Below are 26,034 nucleotides of genomic sequence, written 5' to 3' on the forward strand. Positions count from 1 at the left end.
TGCATTAATTCTATAGTGTAGATGCACCTCTACACAATTTTATTACACTGGATGTGCTTGCAGTGAGAAAGATATGGTACTTCAATATGAAAAATAAATACAGTGCAGAATCTGCACACTGAATAGGTCCCTCTCACATGTCTGGAACGAGGACTGTGTAATCGAGGTAGCAATTGAAAGTTTACTGCCTTATATTACTAACATTTTGCTCTGAATGTTCCACTACCAAGATACATCGGTTAACAGTTTTTCAGAGTACTTCTGTTTCAGGTATTTGTTACCAAGCACTTGTATGTGTCTTTTCTGTCTGCCAAAGAACCCATGCACTCTTGTTTCACTTTGATATTTTGCCAATGTCAATATGAAGGCTGTGGGGAGTGCTATTTTATCTTTGTCAGGCTAGTCTGTGGTCTCTCCTGATCAGATAATTATAATTTTCCATAACGTACTGAATTTCATAAACTGTAGTGGCTTTGTGGTCTTACCCACTGCCCAGTAACAACCAAACGAGGATTCTTCTGTGCCACAGGAAATAAAATTGAACTAAATTGGTTCTCCCAAGGTGAGAGGAGACTCAGTACCTCAACCACCAAAGGATACGTTTTCATTGGATTCTGGCCATACGCTGAGATGAACCAGAGCCAGAATCGTGAAGCACAGCGCCTCCGCCCTCTAACCACAACAGTTTGACACCATTTTCCAAGAAATGCCATAGCAGAGACTAGTCCAAGAGGAAGGAGATATAAACTCCTTGTTGGAAAAATACAAGAAAGTCTAGTTTCTCCTAACAAATTTACTGTAGCATAAACTACAGTGCAGATACCAGCAGAAAAAACTGGATATTTTTTAAAAACGTGAGGACAAAATATCAAGTAAAAATAACTAAAGAATATATATCTGTATGAGCGGAATTGTTTTTGTTGAGCTAGACTAGCCAGACTACTCCCCTAGAAATGAAAACCCATTGTGTCTATTTGAACTTGTTTTATACTTTGAATTTCAATTTCCCCTCCCATTATATGACTAGAACTGTGAAAAGCTGTTTACACAGCTGCGATTGTATGTTAGGCTGCTATCCTTAACATTTGGCAAGTGAGTAACACCAAAGAAAAAAGATCTTTGAAAAAAGAAAGAAATGTACACAAACTGAGCTGGGCCCACATGTTCACAATTCTTTCTTCTTCTTTTTCATATTATTGGCATCTGAATAGATAGCACTGGAACTGGTTTGCCTTAGTCTGCAAAATACTTTAAAGGGCTGGGCCAAGTGTGGAAGGACATATGGAAGACAAACCTGTAAGTCTCCACAATAGATACTAAGGGATACAATGTGACCTGATTAAGAATTGAAAAGTCGGGATCTGTCACACTTGGGAAGATTATCATATTTTGCTAGTCCTAGAATATAACGTACAGAAATAACTGACCCACTGGTGAGACCTTACGGGAAAAGATGCATTACTGTGGTGAAAATAAAAAGCTAAATCTTTTTATAAATTTTCACAGAAGAACACAACAGTGACAAACAACTAAACCTCAATTCTTATAGGAACACAGAGCTAGAAGAGACCATGAGAGCCAGTCCTCTGCTACACAGAAATACAAGCACTTGTGACAGATGGCTAAAACTAGACTTGATGTCCAAAGTTTGGATTGTATCAGTTTTGCACATATCATTCATAAATTTATTTATTTATTTATTTATTTTTGGCATTTGTAGCCCGACTTTCTCAGCCTTGTGGCGACTCAAGGCGGCTTACAGAAATTGGAAGGATTTGATGCCATACATTCATAAAGTACAAGTAAAAACATTCAGCCTAATATTATAAAAGCCATATAAACCATTAAAACCATATAATCACCAGTGTCGTCCTGTTAAAATCATTGTCCAGCAGCATAGTCTAGTCATTCCATGTTCATTCTTCCTATTTCATAATTATTTATTCCGCTGCATTTCCAAACGTTTGTACAAAGAGTCAAGTTTTTACTCTCTTTCTGAACGTCAGGAGGGAGGGGGCTGATCTAATATCCTTAGGGAGGTAGTTCCACAGCCGAGGGGCCACCACTGAGAAGGCTCTGTCTCTTGTTCCTGCCAGATGCGCTGACGGGAAAACCGAGATTGAGAGCAGGGCCTCCCCAGACGATTTTAAATCTTTTTCTCTAGTGAACAGAACATTTCATTTTTTTAAAAATGGAGGAAAATTCATCTAAATAATATGCATGATGTATTTTTAAAAGTGTATTTTCCCACAAAATATGCAATTTCTAAATGCATTTTTCTCTCAAAGTATGCATTCCTAACATTTCCACTCCAATTTACCCTTTATACATATTTTGGCATGGTCTTTGAGCCAAGCAAAAAACAAAAATCCACCCCACAATATTTGCAACAGCATTAAATTTGAGGAATAATAGTTCCAAATTGTACAGCTGGGAAGCATAGACCTAGTGAATTTACTATAAAATGTAACAGAGCTTCAACCAGCAATGTTCAGCATATGCAAAGTATTACTAAAGTTAACCACATGCAAAAGGAGCCCCCGGTGGCACAGTGGGTTAAACCCCTGTGCCGGCAGGACTGAAGACCGACAGGTCGCAGGTTCAAATCCGGGGAGAGGCGGATGAGCTCCCTCTATCAGCTCCAGCTCCTCATGCGGGGACATGAGAGAAGCCTCCCACAAGGATGACAAAAAAACATCAAATCATCCAGGCATCCCCTGGACAACGTCCTTGCAGACGGCCAATTCTCTCACACCAGATGTGACTTGCAGTTTCTCAAGTCACTCCTGACACGACCAAAAAAAACAACAAAAAAAAAACACAAAAAACCACATGCAAAGTAAAAGTATTACCAAAGTTAACCATATGCGAAGTATTCAGCATATGCAAAGTGATCACATAAGCTAAGTATTTCCTTATATAGTAGGTTGGTTTGGGATTGGTGTATCCTGACCATTCAGTAAATCTCAAACAGTTTTTTTCCTGCTACAAGGAACTCCAGCATTTGTGATTTAAGCAGTAACAGTACTGATATTGGGTTGCTGTGAGTTTTCTGGGCTGTATGTCCATGTTCCAGAAGCACTCTCCTGATGTTTGCCCACATTTATGGCAGGCATCCACAGAGGTTGGGAGGCCTGTTGGAACTAGCCAAGTGGAGTTTATATATCTGTGGATGTCCAGGGTGTTTGTATGTTTGAGGCAAGAGTTCTTTCTCCCATCCTGGACATTCCATATATATATAAACCCCAGTCACCTAGATTCCAACAGACCTCATAACCTCTGAGGATGCCTGCCATAGATGTGGGTGAAACATCAGGAGAGAATGCTTCTGGAACATGGCCATACAGCCCGGAAAACTTACAGCAACCCAATGATTCCGGACATGAAAGCGTTCGACAGACAACACACAGTACTGATACCTGTACTGAAAATACCACTACTACAGCTAAATCAATGATTCTGTAGTTTTAACTACAGATTTTCCACTGTTCTAGAACCTAAAAATATCAATGAACGAGTTTGGGCATTCCGCTTAGACAAGGTCTGAAGCAAACTATTACTACATGTTGAGTATCCCTTATTCAAAATGCTTGGGGTCTAAAGTGTTTTGGATTTTGGAATAGCGTATTTGCATACACATACATAAGGAGATAGGACCCAATTCTAAGATCCATTTATGCTTCATATGCAACTTATACACATAGACTAAAGGTAATTGTATGCAATGTTTTAATAACTGTGCCTGTAACAACATCTGTTGTTGTTACCATAAAAGCCTAAAAAAGCCTAATATCCCCAACACATTATGTCAAAGCACTTCTGTTGTCTCACAATCTTTATTCAGGCTCAATTGATTTATTCATATATTACCTGACGAGGAGCGGAAGCGACACTGTCCAGTCATTGGGTCATACTCCTGGTTTTCATCAGAACACAGACAGAGGAAGGAGCCCTCCACATTTTCACAGAGAGCTTCCCCGCATACTCCACTCAGCATTTCACATTCATTCACATCTGGAAAATGAAACACAATATTTATTCAATTGCCTTCCTTCATTAACAGGGGTTTATGGTTGCTGCCATTTGTGTGCTACTACTATAAACTGGCATTCTGAGAATATTTATTTTAAATATTTGTATACTATCCTTCACTTTGCTAAGACTCCCTTGGTGGCTCACAAGAAAATACAATGAGGCTCAAATATGCAATAAAACAATATATAAAACTAACACGGTAGAAAGAGTTACTATGGTAGTATCAAGGGAACAATAACTTCCCAAGTAGGTAGTAAACTATGTTATTTAGAGTGAAGCTATAAACCATAGAGGAAACAGACAGAAATAATGGATAGTAGGCCCCGAATTCTTCAAAACATTTATCCACATGGTATATATTATATTATATGCACTCATTCTAGTTCCAAAGTATGATATCATGATTACTGATAGTTCTGGAAAAGCCTATCAACTACTTTCATCACGGATTTGGAGACTCCAACAGTCATTGTCCTAAAGAATATTTTTCATAGCTCTGGGCTAGGATGGATACAATTATACCACAGTAAACATAATATTGGATAGCCCTTTCAGCAATTTGAAACCATTAACGTGAATTAGCCAACCAAGTTAATTTATCCAACAGGGATGTTGTATGTTTTCCCCATTAGTGAACAAAACAGGTATTTATCAAGTTTGCTGAGTGAATGCTTGCACTTAAATCTCTTTAAGAGCCATGATGCACAAAGTCATAAGCTCCAAATATTTTAGGCCAAGTAATCATGATTGAATAGTTTATGGTTCAAGTCTAGTTCAACTTTAAGATCATATCAACACACTACTCATAATAATCAAAACTATTTTATTTTTCAGCAAAGCCTTCATCCTAATCCTTGGAAAATATACTTCATAAGTATTTCACACTCTACAGTTTGCAGAGGTTTGCTTCTCATAATAACTAGGAATTCTATTAAGGACTCTCAAATTTGTTGATTTGAGAGTCCATTCTATTTTATTCACTTCCGAAGTTCAGGAGAAATGGAAGGAAGAACACTGAAAAATGGTTCCATCTTTGGCTGAGGAAAAAAAAATCCTACATACGTTATTAACACGTTTATCTGTGAAGAATCTAATGGCTGCTGAAAACTAGTGCAATGATTTTTATTTCTTTTTGATAAATGTAATAAAAATAATAAAACAACATGCACATGGGGTTATGCATAAACAAAATGCTAAAAAGAAAAAAAAACCCTGACAAGTAAAAGAGAAATGTCATGCCACATACAATGCTTAAAATGCTTCTTAAATATTTGTCCAAACAACTATTAATGTAGGTGTGATATTTTATAGTTTTTGTGTGTGAGAAGCGACCTGAGAAACTGCAAGTCACTTCTGGTGTGAGAGAGTTGCTGTCTGCAAAGACATTGCCCAGGAGATGCCCATATGTTTTACCATTTTGTGTCAGCTGAACTGCTGACCTGAATTTTGGCGACACCTCTCTAGGCAGCCAATTCTCTCAGACCAGAAGCGACTTGCAGTTTCTCAAATTACTTCTGGCACAATAGAAAAAATTATCAAGTAATCACTCCACACTAGATAATCACTTCACACACTCTAGAATAACCTTCCATATAAGCATGTTTTCCAAAATTACACATCTCTAAGATTAGTAAGAGGGAAAGGATTCACCAGGTTTCTCCTAAGACCTGATTGTTCAGGAAAGAAGAAAACTCGAAGTCTCACAACTCACCCACACAGCCTCGATCATCCTGCAGATACTGATAACCCTGATAACAAAGGCAGCGGTAGGAACCAGGTGAATTTTCACAGAAACCATGATTGCCACACACTGTGCTATTGAAGCATTCATCCACATCTAAAAATAAGACACATTAACATCAAACAGCTGCATGTTAAATAATTTGGCGAAAGTATTAATTGTACGTTCTCTATAGGAATGTGGGTTCTTCCAAGCATTTTTGAACTAGGATCCCCATTATCCTTCACCATTAGCAATGCAATCTTGAATGAGAGATGGTTGCAATCAAGCAACATCAGGAGAGCCACACATTCTCCTTCCTTATATTAAATGGCTAACTTCAGTTGTCTAAGGGGCAGGTTCTGCAGTTAAACATTGTCACACACACTTCAGTCAGGTATTATTCAAAAATACCATCCCATAGTTTTGGAGTCACATTAGCTTGTTAATTTGGTTTCTCCTTCCAAAATTCTCTTCGTTCTAAGCTTATTATGTGACATGAAAACAGAATCAGCACATAGTATTATACAAAACAAAAAAACATATTAATTAGCCACAATAAAATGTGAGGGTAATTGGAATAACTGCAAAAAACATTTAATATAAAACCTCTCTTTCTAATGAGACTTCACCAATGCATGAGCTTTCGGAGAATCATCTGAATTCTACTGGCACAAACAGCTACAATAGATTCACTAAGCCAACTTGACTTACTGTATATACTCATGTTTAAGTCGAGGGCATGTTTGGGGATCAAAACTGGGGATTTGGATATGACCTGTGGATAAGTCGAGGGTCATTCTATGGAGAGAGGAAAGGACTAATGCTGTCTTATGGGGTTGGCTGGCCCTTGTGGCCACTGCGGTCCCCACCCTGACATTCACAAAGGCCAGAAGTGACACAGTGTCGGAGAGAGTTGAGTGCTTTTTTAGATTCTTCCAGGGCAGAACAAGGTCTTGTCTTTCATCACTCCACTCAAGAGAAAGGAATGGCTCCTTCTTTATATAACGGTTAAGGTAGCGTATATAAGGCACATATATAAGGCACTGGGAGCCCCCGTTGGCGCAGTGGGTTAAACCGCTGAGCTGCTGAGCTCGTTGATCAAAAGGTCGCAGGTTCGAATCTGGGAAGCGGCGTGAGCTTCCACTGTCAGCCCCAGCTTCTGCAAACCTAGCAGTTTGAAAACATGCAGATGTGAGTAGATCATTAGGTACTGCTCCAGCGGAAAGGTAACAGCGCTCCATGCAGTCATGCTGGCCACAAGACTTGGAGTTGTCTATGGACAACGCTGGCTCTTCAGCTTAGAAATGAAGATGAACACCAACCTTCAGAGTTGGACACAACTCTGAAGGCGAAAACCTTTACCTTTACCTTACTATTCAACAAGTGATTAAGTGGACCTATGCTTTTTGAGATCGCCAACACGATTCAGGCCAATGTGTGTAAATGACTGGTTATTTAAAATAAATTAGATTTTTGTACATAAAATGAATTATTTTACCACACACTGATACGGATCAAGGTACATAATAGAGTACTATGTTGTAGCATATGGAGTATTTCAACAACATACGGTTTTTATAGATACTAATAAAGATGTTGTCTCTCTCTCATCAAGGCCCAATAATTTCCATGGATTGTCTTGTACAGGAAATTAAAGGGTCACAAAACTATGCCTCTATTGTTTGAATAGAACCAGACTTTTCTTTTGGTTTGTCTTGTTCTTCAGATCGGTCTTTGTTTATTCTTCCCTATTGATTCCCTAATTTTAACACTGTTGACAAGGAGGTGGCACTGATGTGACCGTGGACACTAAAATGGCCTCGTTCTTCTCTTTCCGAGAAAACTCAAAGAATTACATTGTGCAGATGTTCATTTGATCAAATTATTGTCTTGATGGCAAAATGTTCTCTTCTATCAACACAGCAGTATTAAGGAATTTGATGGAGATGTTTGTGGAGGAGACTTACTGAAAATTGTTGAATTTGACAATTAGGATAGGTTGCAATTTTTACATCTGCCTTTCTTTTTTTTCAAACTTCAATGTAGACACCTTTTGTATGTTTAATAAACTATCTCTTCACAGAGGTTATAGAATTTGCACTGTATTTTTAAAGTTTAATAATTTTAGATCTGTCATACATGTATAAGCTATATTAAAATAACTTCAGCTGTATTTACTATGAAGGAAGGTGTTCAGTTCCCATGTAATGTGAGTCATTTATGAACAATAGGAATGTAAATCCTCAGTTAGCTTGCTCTCATGGTTGTTTCTCCTCTCTGGGCGAGGCAACTATGTGCCTCTATGTGTACTGCTCTGAATCCCCTTCAGAGTTGAGAAGGGCAGGATATAAATATGGCAAATAAATAAATAAATGAACAAGAAGATTTTATTTTCATATTAGTAACCATATCTGCAGTGAGAATTTCTGAGCAATTTCTTTAAACTTTTAGAACAAATATTATAATAACTTCCCTCCCTGTCTTATAGAATTTTAAAAGGTGTGGGTTGAGCATCTCTGATCCAGAATCCCAAAATTCAAAATACTCTAAAATACAAATTTGTACACATGGATTGCTAGGATAGTGACAACTTTGCTTTTTGAAGATTCAATGTACATAAACTTCATTTCATGCCAAAAATATGTAAAATACTTTACAAAATGACCTTAATGTTATGTGTCTAAGGCACATATGAAACATTAAAAACTATGTTTAGATTTGGGTCGCAAGATATCTCTTTATGTATGTCTTTGCAAATAAAGGTATTACAAATTTCTCCTCCATCAAATTCAAAACACTTCTGGTACCAAGTATTTTGGATAAGGAATACTTAACCTGTATAACCACTGAATTGATTATTTTTATATTTTTGGTAATAATCTTGACCATCCAAGTATGAGACCAGTACTGGCCTAATTATTCAAAATTAACCCAACTCGGTAAACTTTAATCTTTAATAGAAGGTGAAAAACCTGATTGTGATTGCTATTTTTTTGACAAAATGTCCATTGCTTTTCTATGCATTCACTCATACACATCTACATCTTTGAACCTTTGTTGGCTCTTGTAAAGTAATTTGGATGTCTTATGTTCACTTTTTATGTTAGTTATAACATTTGGTATAGTATGTTTTTATGTTATAGATGTCATGTTTAGCTGTCTTTTTATGTGGGGTTATTCTGTGTGTGTGTGTGGTTTTTTTTTTGTCGTATCAGGAGCGACTTGAGAAACTGCAAGTCGCTTCTGGTGTGAGAGAATTGGCTGCCAGCAAGGACGTTGCCCAGGGGATGCCTGGATGATTTGATGTTTTTATCATCCTTGTGGGAGGCTTCTCTCATGTCCCCGCATGAGGAGCTGGAGTTGATAGAGGGAGCTTATCCACCTCTCCCCGGATTCGAACCTGCGACCTATTGGTCTTCAATCCTGCCGGTACAGGGGTTTAACCCACTGTGCCACCGGGGGCTCCTCTGTGTTATTACACTTGTACTTATTGCTATTTACGCATTGCATGTTTGCCTTTTTGTTTGTTGGAATCTGCCCTCAGTCCCCTTGGGGAGATAGGGAGGAATATAAATATAGATGATGATGATGATGATGATACAAGTTAAATACTGAAAATATTGTGGTTGAGACCTTATGTATTGCAGTTGTTTTCGGGTATCTTTGTAGATTTGTTTCGGGTTACCAGTAGATTTGTTTTGCTACGCTTTACTGTGAAATATCTTTAATAAATCATCACAAGTTCTTGTTTTAATATAAAGCAACAGAATAAAACCTGTAATTTGAAACATATGTATCTGGAAGTAATTCCCAATGAAATAAATGGGGCCTAGCACATATATACCTAAGATTTATGCTACAAATTTCTAGTTTTATCATCTAACTCAGCTTACCTTCACATGATTGTCGATCTCTGGTAACTGTAAAGCCCTGCTCACAAATGCAATGGTAAGAACCCTCTGTATTTAAACATTCCCCATGAGGTAAGCAGAGATTGGATCCTGCACATTCGTTGATATCTATGAGAGCAGAGAAGGAAAGATCAAAGATGCATTGAAAGTCTGTGTGTGCACAGCATCACTGTCAGTGTCTATGGCTGTATAACATACAGTCCATATTAGTGAATAAAAATCAGTAGGTCTAACTCAGCTGCTAACAGGTATAACAAGGACAAGAACTATTGAAGCATATTTATTTTAAGATTGTAGCTACTCATTTTAAAGAAAGCAGCTGAATGCTGTGCCGAATGGAAAGCTAGTGAAAATACAATATGCATTACCATTCCATATTCTGCTAGTGGTTAGGTAAAAACAATTGGGAAAAGCAGCACAAATAACTTCTATCATAATAAATTCATACTCATAAAAAGCTCTGAAAGTCTGTGGGCTGAGGTTGTGCAAGTGAAATAAAAATACTGGATCTGACATTTTTGCAAGGGTGAAAGTGGACGATATTTGGTATTTCTAGATTGAAACCACTGGATATGACTCCAAAAGCCAAGATGATGTCTGCCAGGTGTCACTTTGTCTCTACTTGTTATTGTGTGATCCCAGGTCACTTCTAACATGGCAATTCGAAAGCATTGGTTTATCATGGGGTTTTCTTGGCAGACTTTATTCAGCGGGGGCTTGACCTTGCCTTACTCTGAGGCTAAAGGAATGTGAGTTGCCCAAGGCCACCCAGTAGGTTTCTGTGACCTAGTCTGGATTTTAATCCTGTTTTTTTTTTAGTGTCCAATCCAACACTTCAACCACTACACCACACCTGCTCCCAGTTCTCTTGCTATAATGTTAAAATGTCAGGGGAAAAGATGTCTTTGGAGTTTTTCCTGCAATGTACCAATGAAAGAGAAGCTATACCTTGACAACCTCTGTTAGGTACCAGCTGGAAGCCACCTGGACAAGTGCACTCATAAGAACCTTTCGTATTAATGCAGTTCCCTCCACGGCAAACATCACTGTCCTCTTGGCATTCATTAATATCTGAAATGAGCCCAGGACCCAAACAGAGTTTTAGAAAAGACTGAATTAATAATATTACCCTAAAACTTCCTCTCTAGTAAGAATCAGAGATATAGACTGTGACTGAGAGCATCAAGTGAGAGTTAATAGTTCTTTGGCTACTACAAGATGATTTTGATATTCATTTGCTGTTAAAGTATCAATCATTGACAGAGTCTAGGGAGTGTAGTAAGTGATTCAGACTGGATAATGCAGTAGTATAGTCTGTCCTAAAACTGGGAAATGGAGTGTACATTGGGGAAAGGAAGTTATGTCTGGAGTATTTCCATAAGGGTCTTTTTATATGAATGCAGTTACTGTTTGGGGCACCCTGTTGGTGCAGCAAGTCAAACTGCTGAGCTGCTGAACTTGCTGACCAAAAGGTTGGCAGTTTGCATGCAGGGAGGGGGTTGAGCTCTTGCTGTTAGGCCCAGCTTTTGCCAACCTCGCAATTCAAAAACACATATATGCGAGTAGATCAATAGGTACCACTTCTGCGGGAAGGTAGCTGCTCTCCATGCAGTCATGCTGGACACATGACCTTGGAGGTATCTACGGACAAGGCCAGCTCTTTGGCTTAGAAATGGAGATGAGCACCAACCCCCAGAGTCAGACACAACTCGACTTAATGTCAGGGGAAAACCTTTAGCTTTACTTTTACTGCTTGACTTAAATGGGATGAGTATCTAATGGCTGATATCTAGAGTGAAATATATATATAGTATGGCATAATAAGATTTATTCAAATCAAAAATTCCCGGGGGAAAAGAAACAAAATTTTCCTGGATGTCAATGTTTCCAACCAAGAAATTGGGTCCATGTGAAGTTTAGTGAATGAGGATTAACAAGCGAAGAAGATAAATACTTGGGGAAATAGAACAGATAATAATAATGGGGTCCTAATGTAAAATATACCAGCTTTCAATATTCTCATATTGTATTAAGTAGAACATGATCATTAGAAGAATTACAGTGCACAGAGAAATAATATGCTAATTTTCTTGACATTTAGTCACAAGATTGGATTTAGGGAGAGGAAAATAAGACACATTTTCTATTAGTAAGATTATTCAGTATTTGGAATAGAAGAATTAATCCTGAGTTGATGAAGTGGGCCAATAATTTTTGCCAGAATATTACATAATAAAGGATTTTATTGTATTATTTATTTTAGAATTACTGTCTGAACATTTTGCATGTTGATAATTATGCACACATATATGAACCTCAAATATCTTCAAGGGAGTCAGGAAAGGTTTAGTTAGCAGATGCAAACATATCTTGAATTCTGAAATCCAAAATACACAAAAATCTAAAAGTGTCCAGATGGGTGGCTGGGATAGTGATACCTTTCCTTTTTAATGTTCAATGTACATACAATTTTATGGAAATACAGTTTTACCTTCACAGTGGTCTCTTGAAGGTGACAGCTGGTAACCTTGTGGACAAATGCACCTATAAGACCCGGCTATGTTTCTGCATTGACCATTTATGCAGAGTTCCTGCTGTTGGCATTCATCTACATCTGCAAATGAAAAGTGCATGTTTAGCCTTATAAAGTAACAAGTTATTTCAGTACCCATCATGAGTTGGATGGGTAAATATCAGGGCTTTGTTGTTCAAGCTTATTTTGAGAACAACTGTTCTATGATAACAACAGAGAAGCTTTGAGCTCGGTTGAAATGCATCTGTATCAGTTTGGAAAATGATTTTGCTATGGATTTCAAATTTTTGGGCAACTGGATCCACACTGAAAAGAAAATCCCTGGCAGACCGAAGACCATTAGAATGCCAGAAAATGTGGAAGCAGTAAGAGCATCCAGTCAGCACTTGCCAAGGCTCATAAGCATGCAATGATACTGGGGATATCAAGTTGGGAGTTCGAGGAGGATCCTGCATGCCAATTTAAAACTGCATCCTTACAAAATTATTTTAAAACCTATTAAAACAAAACTATTTATGTACTTTTCGGAAATGCATACTTTTTTTTCTAAATAGCTTCATTCATTTTTATACCCCTTCGAAATGTGAGAGATCTTTATGTCTGACTCTGTATTTGAATGGTTAGTAGTACACTTGGAGGATAGATCACTAGGAAATGTCAGGAGTAGGAAAGAAAATTCTGTCTGGAAACCTGGGGAACCATTGCCAGTCAGCTCTGATAATACTAAACTAGATGGGTCCATAACAACATAAGACAGCTTCTTAGTTAAAACAGGTACTGAAAAAATAAGCAATTACATAAATTATAATACTAAAACATAATATTTTAAAAAAACATATCAATTTAAACAAGGTAGAACAATACCTGAACCTATTAAGTGGCTGTTCTCAGTACCCAAACAATGACATCTCCAAGTATGCCTATGTTCATCATAAAATGGCTCACTTTCTCTGTCTTGCAATCTGCTGCTCTTTTTAGTCTGCTTTCGGGACCTTTCAGGCATTTATAGACCAAAAAGCGAGGATTTTTGGTTATTATTTTCAGTTCATTGGTTGTTATTTTCAGTTCATTGGTTGTTGGTTCAGTGGTTGCTTTTATATTCTGTTAAAATGTTGTTGTTTTATTTTGTTTTATGCAATTGTTTATGTATTTTAGTGTGTTATATTTTAACTATGTTGATTGGGTTCATCCCCATATAAGCCTAAACCTAAACCTAACCCTAACCCTGAGTCCCTCTGGGGAGATGGAGGCAGGGTACAAAAATAAAGTTGTTGTTGTTGTTATTATTATTATTATTATTATTTCTTGGAAGTCTTTTCTCAAGACTTCATGACACTATGAACTAAAAGACTGCAGCTATGGCCATGTGTTAAAGCATATGTATCCCCCAACAACTGTGTTTACTTTTTAGAAGGGGTAAAAGAAGAAAGCTGGTAAAATAAAATCAAGTCATTTGAAATGTGGTACCAAGGAGGTGTTCTGCCAATACTGAGAACTGCAAAAATCCCAATAATTTGGGTCCTAGAGCAATTTAAGCCTGAACTCACTGGAAAAGGCAACTGCCCACAAACCATAACATAAGAGTCAGGGTATCACTCATACACACACCTTCACACTGATCCCCTGCTGAAGAAAGTTGGTATCCTTGGCTACAAAAGCATCTGAAGGATCCTTCAAGATTTTCACATTGTCCATTTGTGCAGAGACTGCTATACTGGCATTCATTTATATCTGTGAACACAAAGGATGCATTTAACTGTTGCTTGCTTTTTTATAATGATGCTTGTTGCTTTCCAAAATACCTCCCAACAAAGCTTTATTACCTACTAGTGCCTTTGAAAGCCTTTGTGCTGATCTATTTATTTACTTAGACCAATGTTTCAACTTTCTCCCAGCAGGGGATTCAAAGTTGTTTATAAGATAGGTTGAAAGTAGAATCCAATTAAAACAAGGTATAATACAATGTTGAAAAGCAACCTTATAAGCAAATAGTATTATTTATTTAAAAATGTATTGTCCGTACATTTTGCTTGTTTATAATTAGACACACCTACATGCGCCTCAATATCTCCAACAGAGTCAGGAAAAGTAGAGTTAGCAGAAAGTAAATCTGAGTTTGAATAGCTGTAATTTCAAAGGGAGCAAAAAGCAGAATAATAAGAAATGGAAAGACTTTATGAAATGGCGAATTAACAAAACAAAAAAGGTCTGTGCCTACTAGCAAAAAGAAACAGAAACTTAGGGTGCATGTACACTTTAAAATTAATGAATTTTGGCAACACTTTAACTCTCATGGTTCAAAGCTATAGAATCATGGGAATGGCAGTTTGACAATTTTAGCCTCCTCTGCCAAAGAGTGCTGGTGCCTCAACATACTACAAATCCCAAAATGTCTTAGCATTGAACCAAGGCAGTTAAAGTGGTATCAAACTGCATTAATTATGCAGTGATTATGCTCTTAGACTCATAAGGGAGAAGACTCCACAGTACTAACTTTTTTCCTGTGTGACTTTGAGGGTCTTGGAGCTGTGAGAAAATGCTCCTGTGAAAGTTTTAAAACTTGGGTAGAGCCACCCTGAAAACAGAAGGTTCTTTTTGCACTACGCCAGTATAGCATTACCATTCCATTTTGGGCTCATTTACACCGACTATTTAATGTGGTCCCAAGCCAACTTGAAATTGTGCAGTGCAGTGTGGATTAAATGCACTGCAGTGTGGATTAAGGGACATGTGGTGCATTAAAGAAAGCTGCAGGAAAGTTCAAATTAAAACCCTTTAATGCACTCTAGCAGATCCCAACATATCCCAGGGCAAAACTGGTTTTGCCAAATGCAGAGCACAATGTCCAATATAACGTTTCACCCTTGCTGAAATGTTATATTGGACTGAGAATAAGGGGGCTGCCAAAAAACATTCAGCAGTCCTCCTGATTGATCTATCATGGCTGGCAAGTGGAGGCTAATTGACCCCAAGAGCGTAATTGATTGTCTCCATTCCTGTCATCCCTTTCCTTTTGCACTTCCTATGTCTCCTGGACTGCTGGTGTGCCATCTCTCCTGCAAAAAGATGGGGGAGCCACGGAACATTTTGAAGCCAGATCCCATGATTAATGTAATCACCTCCAGATCTGTCAATATAATCACCCATGCAGTGAAACCAGTTCCTCCCAAACCTGTTCCAAGATGCATTACAGTGTCTTTGTATGGATCCTATAGACTGGTGAGGTGCAGCACTAGACTTCTGGAGATTCTAAATATCTTCCTCTAAACTAGTGGTCCCCAAATCTTCAGTCCTCCAGGTGTTTTCCACTTCAGCTCCCACAATTCCTAAGAGCTGCTGAGCTGGCTGGAATTTCTGGGAGCTGAAGTCCAAACTACCCGGAGGACCAAAGATTTGAGAACCTCTAGTTTAGAGGAAGGTATTTAGAATCTCCAGAAGTCTAGTGCTGCACCTCACCATTCTATAGGACCCATACAAAGATACTAGTGCTGCACCTCACCACTCTATATCATGGAGTCCTACCCATTCAAGTGGAATTATACCAGTAACATTGTATAGTGTGAAAGGATTCATAGTTGATCATACAGCCTGGATCCAAGAAGTTTAGAATGGTCATCATTTGTGCACTGCACATCTGAATCCGTGTTATGTCGGAAATGGGCTCCAAAAAAGGAAACCATGTCTGTCCACTGGGATAGTGGTGGGCAGATCGGCTGCAAGAATTTCAGAGCAAAGCCAGTGGAAAGGATATGAAGTTGCACTGGACATAAAATTTCCATTGCACGTCCAAGATCTCTTTAGGTCTTGCACTTTCTAAAAATCTATATATTTATTGTTATTTTTCAGAAATATAAGTATTATTATACAATTTATAAAGACAACTTGTATGACTTAAATCACTCTATATATCAGTTTAAACCACCTGCCCCATTGAAATAATATTGATCAAAACCTTCAAAGGGTTTACAATCTACAGTTTCAGACATTTCAGTTATTATCTTAAAAAACAAAGCTGGTAGGAGAATCGGCTTTTATAAAACAGGAAGGTAAGTTGATAGGTGGAAGGGTGGACAGATAATAGAAGTATGTCTGCTTAAAGTCATAGGAAATGCTGAGTAAGCCTTTCCCGATTTGCTCGCAAAAGCAACACAATGAAAGACTTTATAAAGACATATCTATCTGCTTTGCCTGTCATTTCAAAATGTCCCTTCCCCTTTGAACATTAAAAGCAGACTTAGGGTAACATGCCAAGAACACAAAGCCAATACAAACAAAATAAATTGTAATATTTTTAAAAATGAAGCCCAGACACCAGAATTCCAGACAGCACAGGAAAATATCATTTCTTTTAGTTAATTTTATTCCAGAAAAGTTAACATATTCAAAAATACACTGCCTAAACTACACAGTTACATACACTTTAGGCAAAACAATGTGTATAATATAATAGTTGAAACCATGAAAGTAAACTAGATTTTTGTTCTAAACTTACAAGATAATAAAGTGAGTTTGGACCAACCATTTCACATTGTCTTATGTGAGCCAAGCCCTGGGAATATCGTATTGTTCTTTTCCTCTGATGTATAAGCCTAGGATTGAGCTAAGCAAAGCCTGAAGTGAAATATGAAGTGCAGACAGGAATAGAAGGATTTAATAGCTTCCTTCATACAAGAAGATATTGCATTCTGCATTCAATTTAGGATTCTGATGTCAAAAGGGGGGTGCACGATTACTGGCAAAAGCAGTCGCCCTAAGTCTATTTCTCCTTCTTGCCAGAATAAAGTGTAGCAAAACAAATGAGGAACTTGATGAAATTCTGTCCCATGAAGTACAGCAGACACAAAGATGTTCAGGATGAACTATGACACATCACTGATTTTGCTGGGCTCTGGCATCCCATTATTATAAAGCCACAAAACCAGTAAAATCTAGTTCCAATCTGAGAAGCGGTAACTCTGTTCCTTAGAGAATTTGGGTTGTAATCATATATATATATATGTGTGTGTGTGTGTGTGTGTTATCTATCTAGTCCGACGGTTCTTAACCACTAGTGGGCCACAAGGATGAAAATCTTGTCCATGAGCCTACTTCTTCTTTATTTATTTAATACTAGCTGTACCCGCCACATGTTGCTGTGGCCAACCTTCCCTCCCTCCCTCCTTTCCTTCCTTCCTTCTCTACCTCTTTTGTTCCTTCCCCTCCCTTTTTCTTTCTCTCCTTTCTTCCTTTTCTACCTATTCTTGAGCTGTAACTCCCAGCAGTCCTCCTGATTGATCTATCTACCTACTATCTATCTCTATCTAATCTATATATCTTATCTATTTGGAGGATTGCTGGGAGTTGCAGTCAAGGAATAGGAAATATGTATGGATTGGGATGTTCTCGAAGAATTCCAAGGAGAAGCAAACTTGCATCTTGGAAGCAGTGCATTTGGAGCATCCTCCTCCCCTAAAGGGCCTGGTGTAGGGGATACTGGGAGCTGTCATTTTTGCGCATGCACTGTATTGTCATTTAGCTTTTTTGGGGTTTTAAGTCCTTTCCACTATATTTTGGGAGGGATTTATGAGTGATGGTCACTCATTGGTCTGTTAGCGGTGTAGTGTCCAAATTTCATGTCAATTCGTCCATTGGTTTTTGAGTTATGTTAATCCCACAAACGAACATTACAATTTTATTTATATAGATTTCAATTTTTTAAATTTCCGCTCCTTTTGTGCCGCCTGCCACTCCTTCCCTGTCACTGACCATGGCATATGTTCTGTATCAGAGCTGATGTGGTCTATTCAATGCAATTTTCTGAATCAACACCACAAACTGGAGATAAAGTTGACCAAAAACTGATTCATAACCATTTTGGTACTAATGTCGGAGAGTGGTCCCTGGTCAAAGTGGTCCCTGGTCAAAAAAAAGATTGGGACCTACTGATCTCGTCTATGCAGTACACTTCTCAAGCAAAATATAGTTGGTTTATTTATCAAACAAATAAAAATGCAATGCCAAATTGCTTCTCACTGAATTAAGATGAAAAAAAAATAAGTAAGAGAAGAACAGCACTGTATTTGTGTAAGGTGAATGGGCTCCAGTTTAGGTTGGAAGCTGGCATTATTTGACTATCCAAATCTGTTCCTATCCATAGATTCATAATTCATGAACTCTCACATTGATACATAATCCACGAGGTCTCATATTCAGTGTCTAATAAAGTTACTGGAATAGCAGAATAGTCAAAAGGATAAACCAGGGTTTCTTAAACTTTTTCCACTTCTGACTCCCTAACTTCCGAGAATTTTTTATCTAACCCTGGGTTAGATGTAGGTATATAAAACAGATACAAAAAGCAAACGTTTACTGATAGTAAATCACTATTTGCAAGTCTTGCTAAATAGGGTGATTTTCCTTTTTATATATACAGCTGAAACATTATCTGCTGAGTTCACTGTAAACATTGCACATTGTTGCTCAAAGAGTTGTGCAAATATCTAAACAGCCAGTAGGTGTCCTTCAGAAACCTTTTTCTGTCGCCAAATTTTTCACAACCCCTACACTGAGCTAAGGAGACTCCTGTTTATGGTTGAGACCCACAGTTTAAGAAGCAGTGGGAGAAACAATTCTTTTTGTAGATCTTCTTAAAGTTTGGAAAATTTGCTTTTGAGGATAATGCTGGCCAGGGATTTTTAGAAGTTGTAGCAGAAAAAAATGCCTTTCAAAACTCTATTATGTTGTTGGGGCACCTCAGTGAATTCAGTCTATCTTTATTTCCTCATATAATTTAATTGATTGAACATTCTGATTTTTTTTCATCCCTGGATTCCTACCCATTTATCTTTCAAGATCTCTCTTTTACAGAATGGAGGTTATACTTACAAATAAGATTTTATTTATTTATTTGTTTGTTTGTTTGGTAAATTTCTATATTGCCTTTCTCCAAAGACTCAAGCAGTTTACAGCAGCAATTAAACATAAATATAAAATAAACCATTAAAAAAGGCAGAAAATCCCCCTCAGTCTCAGTTGGACATAAAATTGTCATTAAATAAATAAAACCATTACATTTCCCAAGAAGATAAAATATGATTAAAATGCAGTTCTTACACTTCTGAAAACCCTATTAAAAGCTATTCCACACAGGAAGCTTTTTAAGTTTTTCCTAAAGGATAAGAGGGTGGAGGCTGCTCTGATCATTTCTGGCAGAGCATTCCAGAGTTTAGGTGCCACACTCTAGACAAGATGCCGAGAAGGTGCCATCTTTAGACAATTTTAATTGATGACTGTCCTTGAGCTGAGTGGAGAGGAGTGTTCTGCTACTCAATCTTAGGAGTCTAGCCAGTTTATATGATAGGGCACACTGTCTCAAGTATCCTGGACTGAAACCGTGTAGGCTTTATAGGTTGAACACAGCAGCTTAAAATGGGCCCAGAAACTGATCGGGAGCCAGTGGAACTGCCTCGGCAGGGGGGCGGCACGCTCCCTGGAGTCAGCTCCGGTGAGCAGTCTGGCTGCCGTACGCTGGACCAGTTGCAATTTCTGGACACTTTTTAAGGGCAGTCCCACGTAAAGCACATTGCAGTAGTCCAAACGGGATGTAACCAGAGCATGTACCCCCATGACCAAGTCTCCAGAAATGAGTGCAGCTAGCACACAAGTTTTAGTTGTGCAAAGGCAGCCCTGGTCACCGCTGCCACCTGGGTTCCAGATTTAAGGGAGAGTCCAGTACCACCCCTAAACTGCAAACTTGAGATTTCAGGGGGAGTGTAATCCCATCAAGCTCAAGGTATAACCCTACCTTATACAAGACCTGCATATTTCCTTGAATTTATTTGTCCTCATCAAGTCCATTACCACCCTCAGGCAACAGTTCAGGTGCAGAACTGCGTCAGATGGAAAGAAGTAGTAGAGTTGGGGATATTCTGCACACAGAAGGTACTAAACTCCAAAACTTTGGATGATCTCTCCCAGAGGTTTCATGTAGATGTTAAACAACATCAGGGATAATGATGAGCCTGTGGGACCCCTCAGTCCACAGGCCATGGGATCGAGCGGGACTCCCCCAACACCATCTTCTGGAGATGACCCAAGAGGAAGGACCATTCAAATAGTAATGATTGCACTATGTAACAAAAGTTGAATAGTTTTCTGTTCCTGGTTTGAAAGTGTTATTTCCTGTTTAATTGTGTGGTGCGTACTTGGAAAGTAATTGTTATACTCCAGAAACTTCATTTTTGTGGCTGCCACAAACAATTTTGAATTGGTTGAGACTCAATAAGATATTAATTGAAAAACTATTGTGTTGCATAGTGTTAAAGCACGGATTTAGATGTCCATGTAAATAGGCCCCCAGTTTATCCCAAGATCACATGTTCCAACACTGCAATCAAATCTTGAATTCTGTAGAAAAAGAAATGTAAATATAACAGCAATGGAAAAATAAAATATTTAAAATAAAACATTTACCATGACACTGCCCGTTCCAGCCTCTGAATCCGTCTCTGCAAGGGACACACTGGTAAGAACCCAGGGTATTAACACACTCTGCATCAGGACAAGTATGTGGAATTGTGCATTCATCAATATCTATAAAAGTAAAGCAAAGATAAGTTTTCAGCAACTAATATGGGAAAATTCATTTTGGAAACTAGTTACCAACACCCAATTAACTGAAATTAATCCCCCTTTGCAATAAAGAAGCCACAAGGTTCTTGTAGGTTTTTTCGGGCTATAGGGCCATGTTCTAGAGGCATTTCTCCTGACGTTTCGCCTGCATCTAGGGCAAGCATCCTCAGAGGTAGTGAGGTCTGTTGGAAATAGGAAAATGGGTTTATATATCTGTGGAATGACTGGGGTGGGGCAAAGAGCTCTCTGCTGAAGCTAGGTGTGAATGTTTTAGCTGACCACCTTCATTAGCATTTGAAGGCCTGGCTGAACCTGGGAAAATGTTCTGTTGAGAGGTGTTAAGATGTGCCTGGTTGTTTCCTCTCTGCTGTTTTGCTGTTGTAATTTTAGAGTTTTTTTAATACTGGTAGCCAGATTTTGTTCATTTTCATGGTCTCCTCCTTTCTGTTGAAATTGTCCACATGCTTGTGGATTTCAATGGCTTCTCTGTGTAGTCTGACATGGTGGTTGTTGGAGTGGTCCAGCATTTCTGTGTTCTCAAATAGATGCAGGCGAAACGTCAGGAGAAATGCCTCTAGAACATGGCCCTATAGCCCGAAAAAACCTACAAGAACCTAGTGATTCCAGCCATGAAAGCCTTCGACAATACAAAGAAGCCACAACTAAACTTCATTCCTTTTACACAAGAGCAATGTGAAAATCTCTGCTTCAAATTCAATTACCCACCTTCACACTGCCCTCTCCTGTTCATTCGGAATCCACTATCACAATATTCACATCTGTATGAACCAATGGTATTTACACAGAAGCCTTCTCCACAAGTGTGAGGTCTGGCACATTCATCAACATCTAGAAATCAACATTTATTAATATCAAATCAATACAAAATTGAACACCTGAAAAAATAAGATCTACAAAATATGTATTTATAGAACATTAATTTTATGCATGCCTTTTTATCACTCACAAAGGCAGACAGCTTGCATAGGCAGCATACCATAATAGCTAGATGGCACAGGTCGTAGTTGCAACTTCTTAAACTGTATAATCATTTTTCCTGAGATGTAGATTATATAGCAATTTATGCATTTTGAACCAATCCAATGCTTCTATAAAATCTAATGCAAATGGATGCTGTTGGCATCAATTGATTTCAAAACCAAGATCTTAACTTTTAACCTTAACTTTTAAGAGTTTGCACAGTAGTTACCAACACAGTCTGTTCCTTGTTCATTGGCCATGAACCCTGCCTGGCAAATGCACAGGAAGCTTCCTTCTGTATTTTCACAGCGCCCAAGGGAGCAGAGATGTGGAGTCTGAGTACATTCATTAATATCTGTTAAAGAAATAAAAATGTATGAAGACCAAAAAGGCAATACTCTATCATCACCATCACTTTACTCCATCAGAAGCTTACAAGACACTGAAACAAAAGACAGACTCTGCTAGCATATATTTGTTCCCTTAGAGCTGAAGGGTAAGGATTTAATAAAAGTTTTGATTTAAAAAACATACTTTTTGGCTTACAGTTTCAAAGCACAAAGATTTCTTGGAAAATAAATAGATGATACTTCTGAGTAGCAACTTTTTATAGGGGACCTATAGATTTACGCACAGGGGTACTAAGCATTACAGAAAATCAGATTTTTGAACATTGTGGAAACCAGGATAAGTGATGGGTATGCCTTCGCTCCCTATTTATAGAGTTTTAATGTACCCAATATAAAGAAACAAAGCTTTTGTTTAGTTCCTTACAAATGCTTTCATGCATTTTAAGTGATGCACTAATAGACAGAACATATAGACTACTCAAAACACACAACTTTTCCTCATTTGCAAGCAGCAAAATGTAATTTCTTTCACTGTTCTTCATGAACATAATAATGAGAGAAAAATAAAACCGGTTTAGAGCTGACACAAGTTAGGAACATGGATGACTGGGTGAATATTATTGTGAATATTATTGTTTTAAAATTATACTGCTATAGTCCATTTCTATATATGCAAGTCTTTTAGAGACTAATCAACTTATCAATTGGGAAAAGGAGAATGTATCATACCAGAACATTTGTTTTGCTGATCATTAATCTTATATCCATCATAGCAGAAGCACGTGTATCCCACAGGCAAATTAACACAATGTCCTGCTCCACAGATATCTGGGTTCACAGTGCATTCATTGATTTCTAAATAAAAAGATAGTTATTGTTATAGCAACTGATTTAAAATGCTTTAATAACCCTACTGTTTTTATCAGTTTAAAAGAAAGAGAAAAATGTTTCGGTCAGTCCACTGGCGTTACCATTGAGAAATTAGTAGAGTGTGGTGTTTCTAAACCATGAAATAATATAAATATCCAGAAAGACATCCTAAAATGGCCAAGATACACATCTATTATGAGTTCTAGTGTGTTTCAAAATATTGCCAAGACCACAGGTTGTGTGTTGCTGAAGGCTTTCATGGCCAGAATCACTGGGTTGCTGTGAGTTTTCCGGGCTGTATGGCCATGTTCCAGCATTCTCTCCTGACGTTTTGCCCTCATATATGGCAGGCATCCTCAGAGGTTGTGAAGGTCACAGATAGTCCCCCAATTTGAATTTTCTAAACACTATGTGATTCTAAACATTTTCCTTTTGGAACCACTCCAATATGGATGTCTGCTTCATTTGAAAATGTTCTCTCCTATCTGATGAAAGACGACAGCTGTACGGCACTAACAACTATCCCCAACTACATGTATCATTGGGGCCTCTAGAGGAGCCGTGGGTTAAACTGCTGAGCTGCTGAACTTGCTGATCAAAAAGTCAGCAGTTCGAATCTGGGGAACGGTGTGAGTTCCTGCTGTTACCCCCAGCTTCTGCCAACCTAGCAGTTTGAAAACATGTAAATGTGAGTAGATCATCATCATCATCATCATCATCATCATCATTTTATTACTTATTAATTGCCCTCCATCCAAGATGCTCAATTTACAAGCTAAATTGTAAAGGATAAAAATACATACATACAGATATTGATAAAATTAACATATATCAAAAGCTCTAGTAAAAAGCCAGGTCTTAAGTGCTAGGGTAAAAGGCCCTAAATCACACATGGCTCTCATATAGGGAAGCAAGGAATTCCATAAGGCAGGGACAGAAATGGAAAAAAGCTCTGCATCTGGTCAATAGATACGGCTTCTGCAGGAAAGTAACGGCGGCCCATTCAGTCATGCCAACCACATGACCTTGGAGGTGTCTATGGACAACACCAGGTCTTCAGCTTAGAAATGGAGATGAGCACCATCCCCCAGAGTCAAACACGACTAGACTTAACGTCAAGGGGAAACTTTTACTTTTTACATATTTCACTAGCACAAACTCTTATGGAATATCAAGAAGTCATAATTTCTATTGCTCTTTTATTGATGTATAGATTATCCTGCATTATTTATCTCCTGTTTCCTTAAAAAAACAACAGTTCTATGAAATCGGTTAGGCAAAGAAGCCTCTGCTGTATGTACTATCCTCCAAAAACACTACTTTGGTGTGAACATGGAACAAAGTCCTTTTTTGGTGTAGCATCCCAATAATAACAATCCTTCCCAAAAGAGACTGGACTGACATTCTCTCTGTTTAATTACAGGCAGATAAAAAAAGTTTTTATTATGTTTAATTTTTAATATGAGATTGAAGGTTTTGATTCAACTATTTATGATTTCAGAAATGCATTATTCCTTAATATGGTTTTGACAGTTCAGTATATGTTTTCCTTTGGAGAAAATCTGTTTAGAAATACAAAGAAATAAAAGCACATTGCTGAGAGTGCCAGCTAAAGCGGAGCCTATAAATGGTATGTACATTTTTTAGCAACTGCTTATTAACCATAAATGGAATACTGACTGATTATACTAAGATTCCATAAATACATAACTTTTAAACACACTGAGATAAAAATGGAATTTAAGAATTCCAAAGTATGTTGGAATACATTAGTACATTTTTCACAAACTGCACAGCTGGTAATGCTTAATTAAGAAAAACCTTTTGCAAAGATAAACTGATGTCAGGGTATAAAAGGAAGTTCCAGAGCCAGGAGAATATAGAAATAACATCACTCCTGTTGCAATTCTTTGATCCATGAAAAGGGTGGCTGACCATTTTCTGTACAAATGCTCTGTAGGAGGGATGTAAACACGTTGCTAGGTTACAGAAACATGAGAAAAAATAGCGCCCAGTTGTGTGCTGGTCATATAAAACAAGTGCTTCAAACTAATTTTGAAACAGTGGAAAGCTTGATAGATTTAGGTTTTGTGAAAGCTAAATATAGAGCTGGATTTCCCTGTAAAACAATGTATATTTCTTAGGAACTCCAGATGAAAACCATAAGACAAACAAAAATGGGGAAATACTACCAGTAGTCATATAAGCTATAAGAACACATAGACATTATCGACAGAATCATATCTATGTATTGTCATTCCTTTACATTTGTTGGAGTTAGAGATGCAGACTCACGTGAAAGTGGAAAAACTGCAAATAAGATATACTATATGTTTTACCGGAGAGAACACCTCCTTATGAATCTCTAGGTCCCCCAGCAATACTCTAAAATCAACTTCTGCTGGAAGGGGACTCTAGAATGACACGGAAGGAGCTACAAGTGCCTAGAGAAAGGTCCTCAAGGGCAACTCTATAGTCAGGTTCGGGAACAGTGGGGGCTGGTGGGCACAACACAACTGGTGACTTCTACTGTTGCCTCATTCTTTGAATTTTCATGGCTCAATGCTATGCAATACTGAAGTTGTAGTTTTAGAAGGCCTTTAACTTTCTCTGATAAATAGTGCTTATGCCTAACCAAACTACACTTCCTGCAAATTTCCAATAGGTTCAAACTTTCACAAAGACATCCAATAACTTTCGATTTATTTGTAGTAACTTCGGACATCTCTTCTGTCCTGAAATGCCACTTTCTGTAAGGAATTATATATTGTGCTTCTCCTCTCTCCTTCATTTTCCAGGTTTCATGTTACATAACCCATAAATAGTGATAAGGTTCAATTGTTTCTACCTAACTGACTCAGTATCAGTATATTTAAACTTGCTGTTTTTCTGTTGCTATAGGTTAAGAATGTGTGATTAAAAGTATGTAAAGCTAAAACTTATTAGTGTATACATATTCCACTGGACAATTTTCTCATTTCCTGAGAGGGACTTCCACAATCAATCAATCAATCAACTGAT

The 26,034-nt window shown here is 37.9% G+C and overlaps 1 protein-coding gene across 5 annotated transcripts in view; it reads right to left on the minus strand.

Annotated features, from left to right (window-relative positions):
- LTBP1 (latent transforming growth factor beta binding protein 1) overlaps positions 1-26,034 on the minus strand; it is a 207,327-nt gene that overhangs the window by 26,772 nt on the left and 154,521 nt on the right. For all 5 annotated transcript variants that reach the window (XM_067464429.1, XM_060754008.2, XM_067464424.1 and 2 more), the window contains 10 exons: positions 22,873-22,998; positions 22,023-22,148; positions 21,539-21,661; positions 20,654-20,773; positions 13,811-13,933; positions 12,161-12,283; positions 10,618-10,740; positions 9,652-9,777; positions 5,747-5,872; positions 3,871-4,014 (listed from right to left, as the gene is read on the minus strand). In XM_067464429.1, coding sequence (XP_067320530.1) covers positions 3,871-4,014; positions 5,747-5,872; positions 9,652-9,777; positions 10,618-10,740; positions 12,161-12,283; positions 13,811-13,933; positions 20,654-20,773; positions 21,539-21,661; positions 22,023-22,148; positions 22,873-22,998 — 1,260 coding nt within the window. The remainder of the gene's footprint in view (positions 1-3,870; positions 4,015-5,746; positions 5,873-9,651; positions 9,778-10,617; positions 10,741-12,160; positions 12,284-13,810; positions 13,934-20,653; positions 20,774-21,538; positions 21,662-22,022; positions 22,149-22,872; positions 22,999-26,034) is intronic.

Source organism: Anolis sagrei, chromosome 1 (genome assembly GCF_037176765.1).
Source record: "Anolis sagrei isolate rAnoSag1 chromosome 1, rAnoSag1.mat, whole genome shotgun sequence".
In the NCBI taxonomy this organism is placed as follows: Eukaryota; Metazoa; Chordata; class Lepidosauria; order Squamata; family Dactyloidae; genus Anolis; species Anolis sagrei.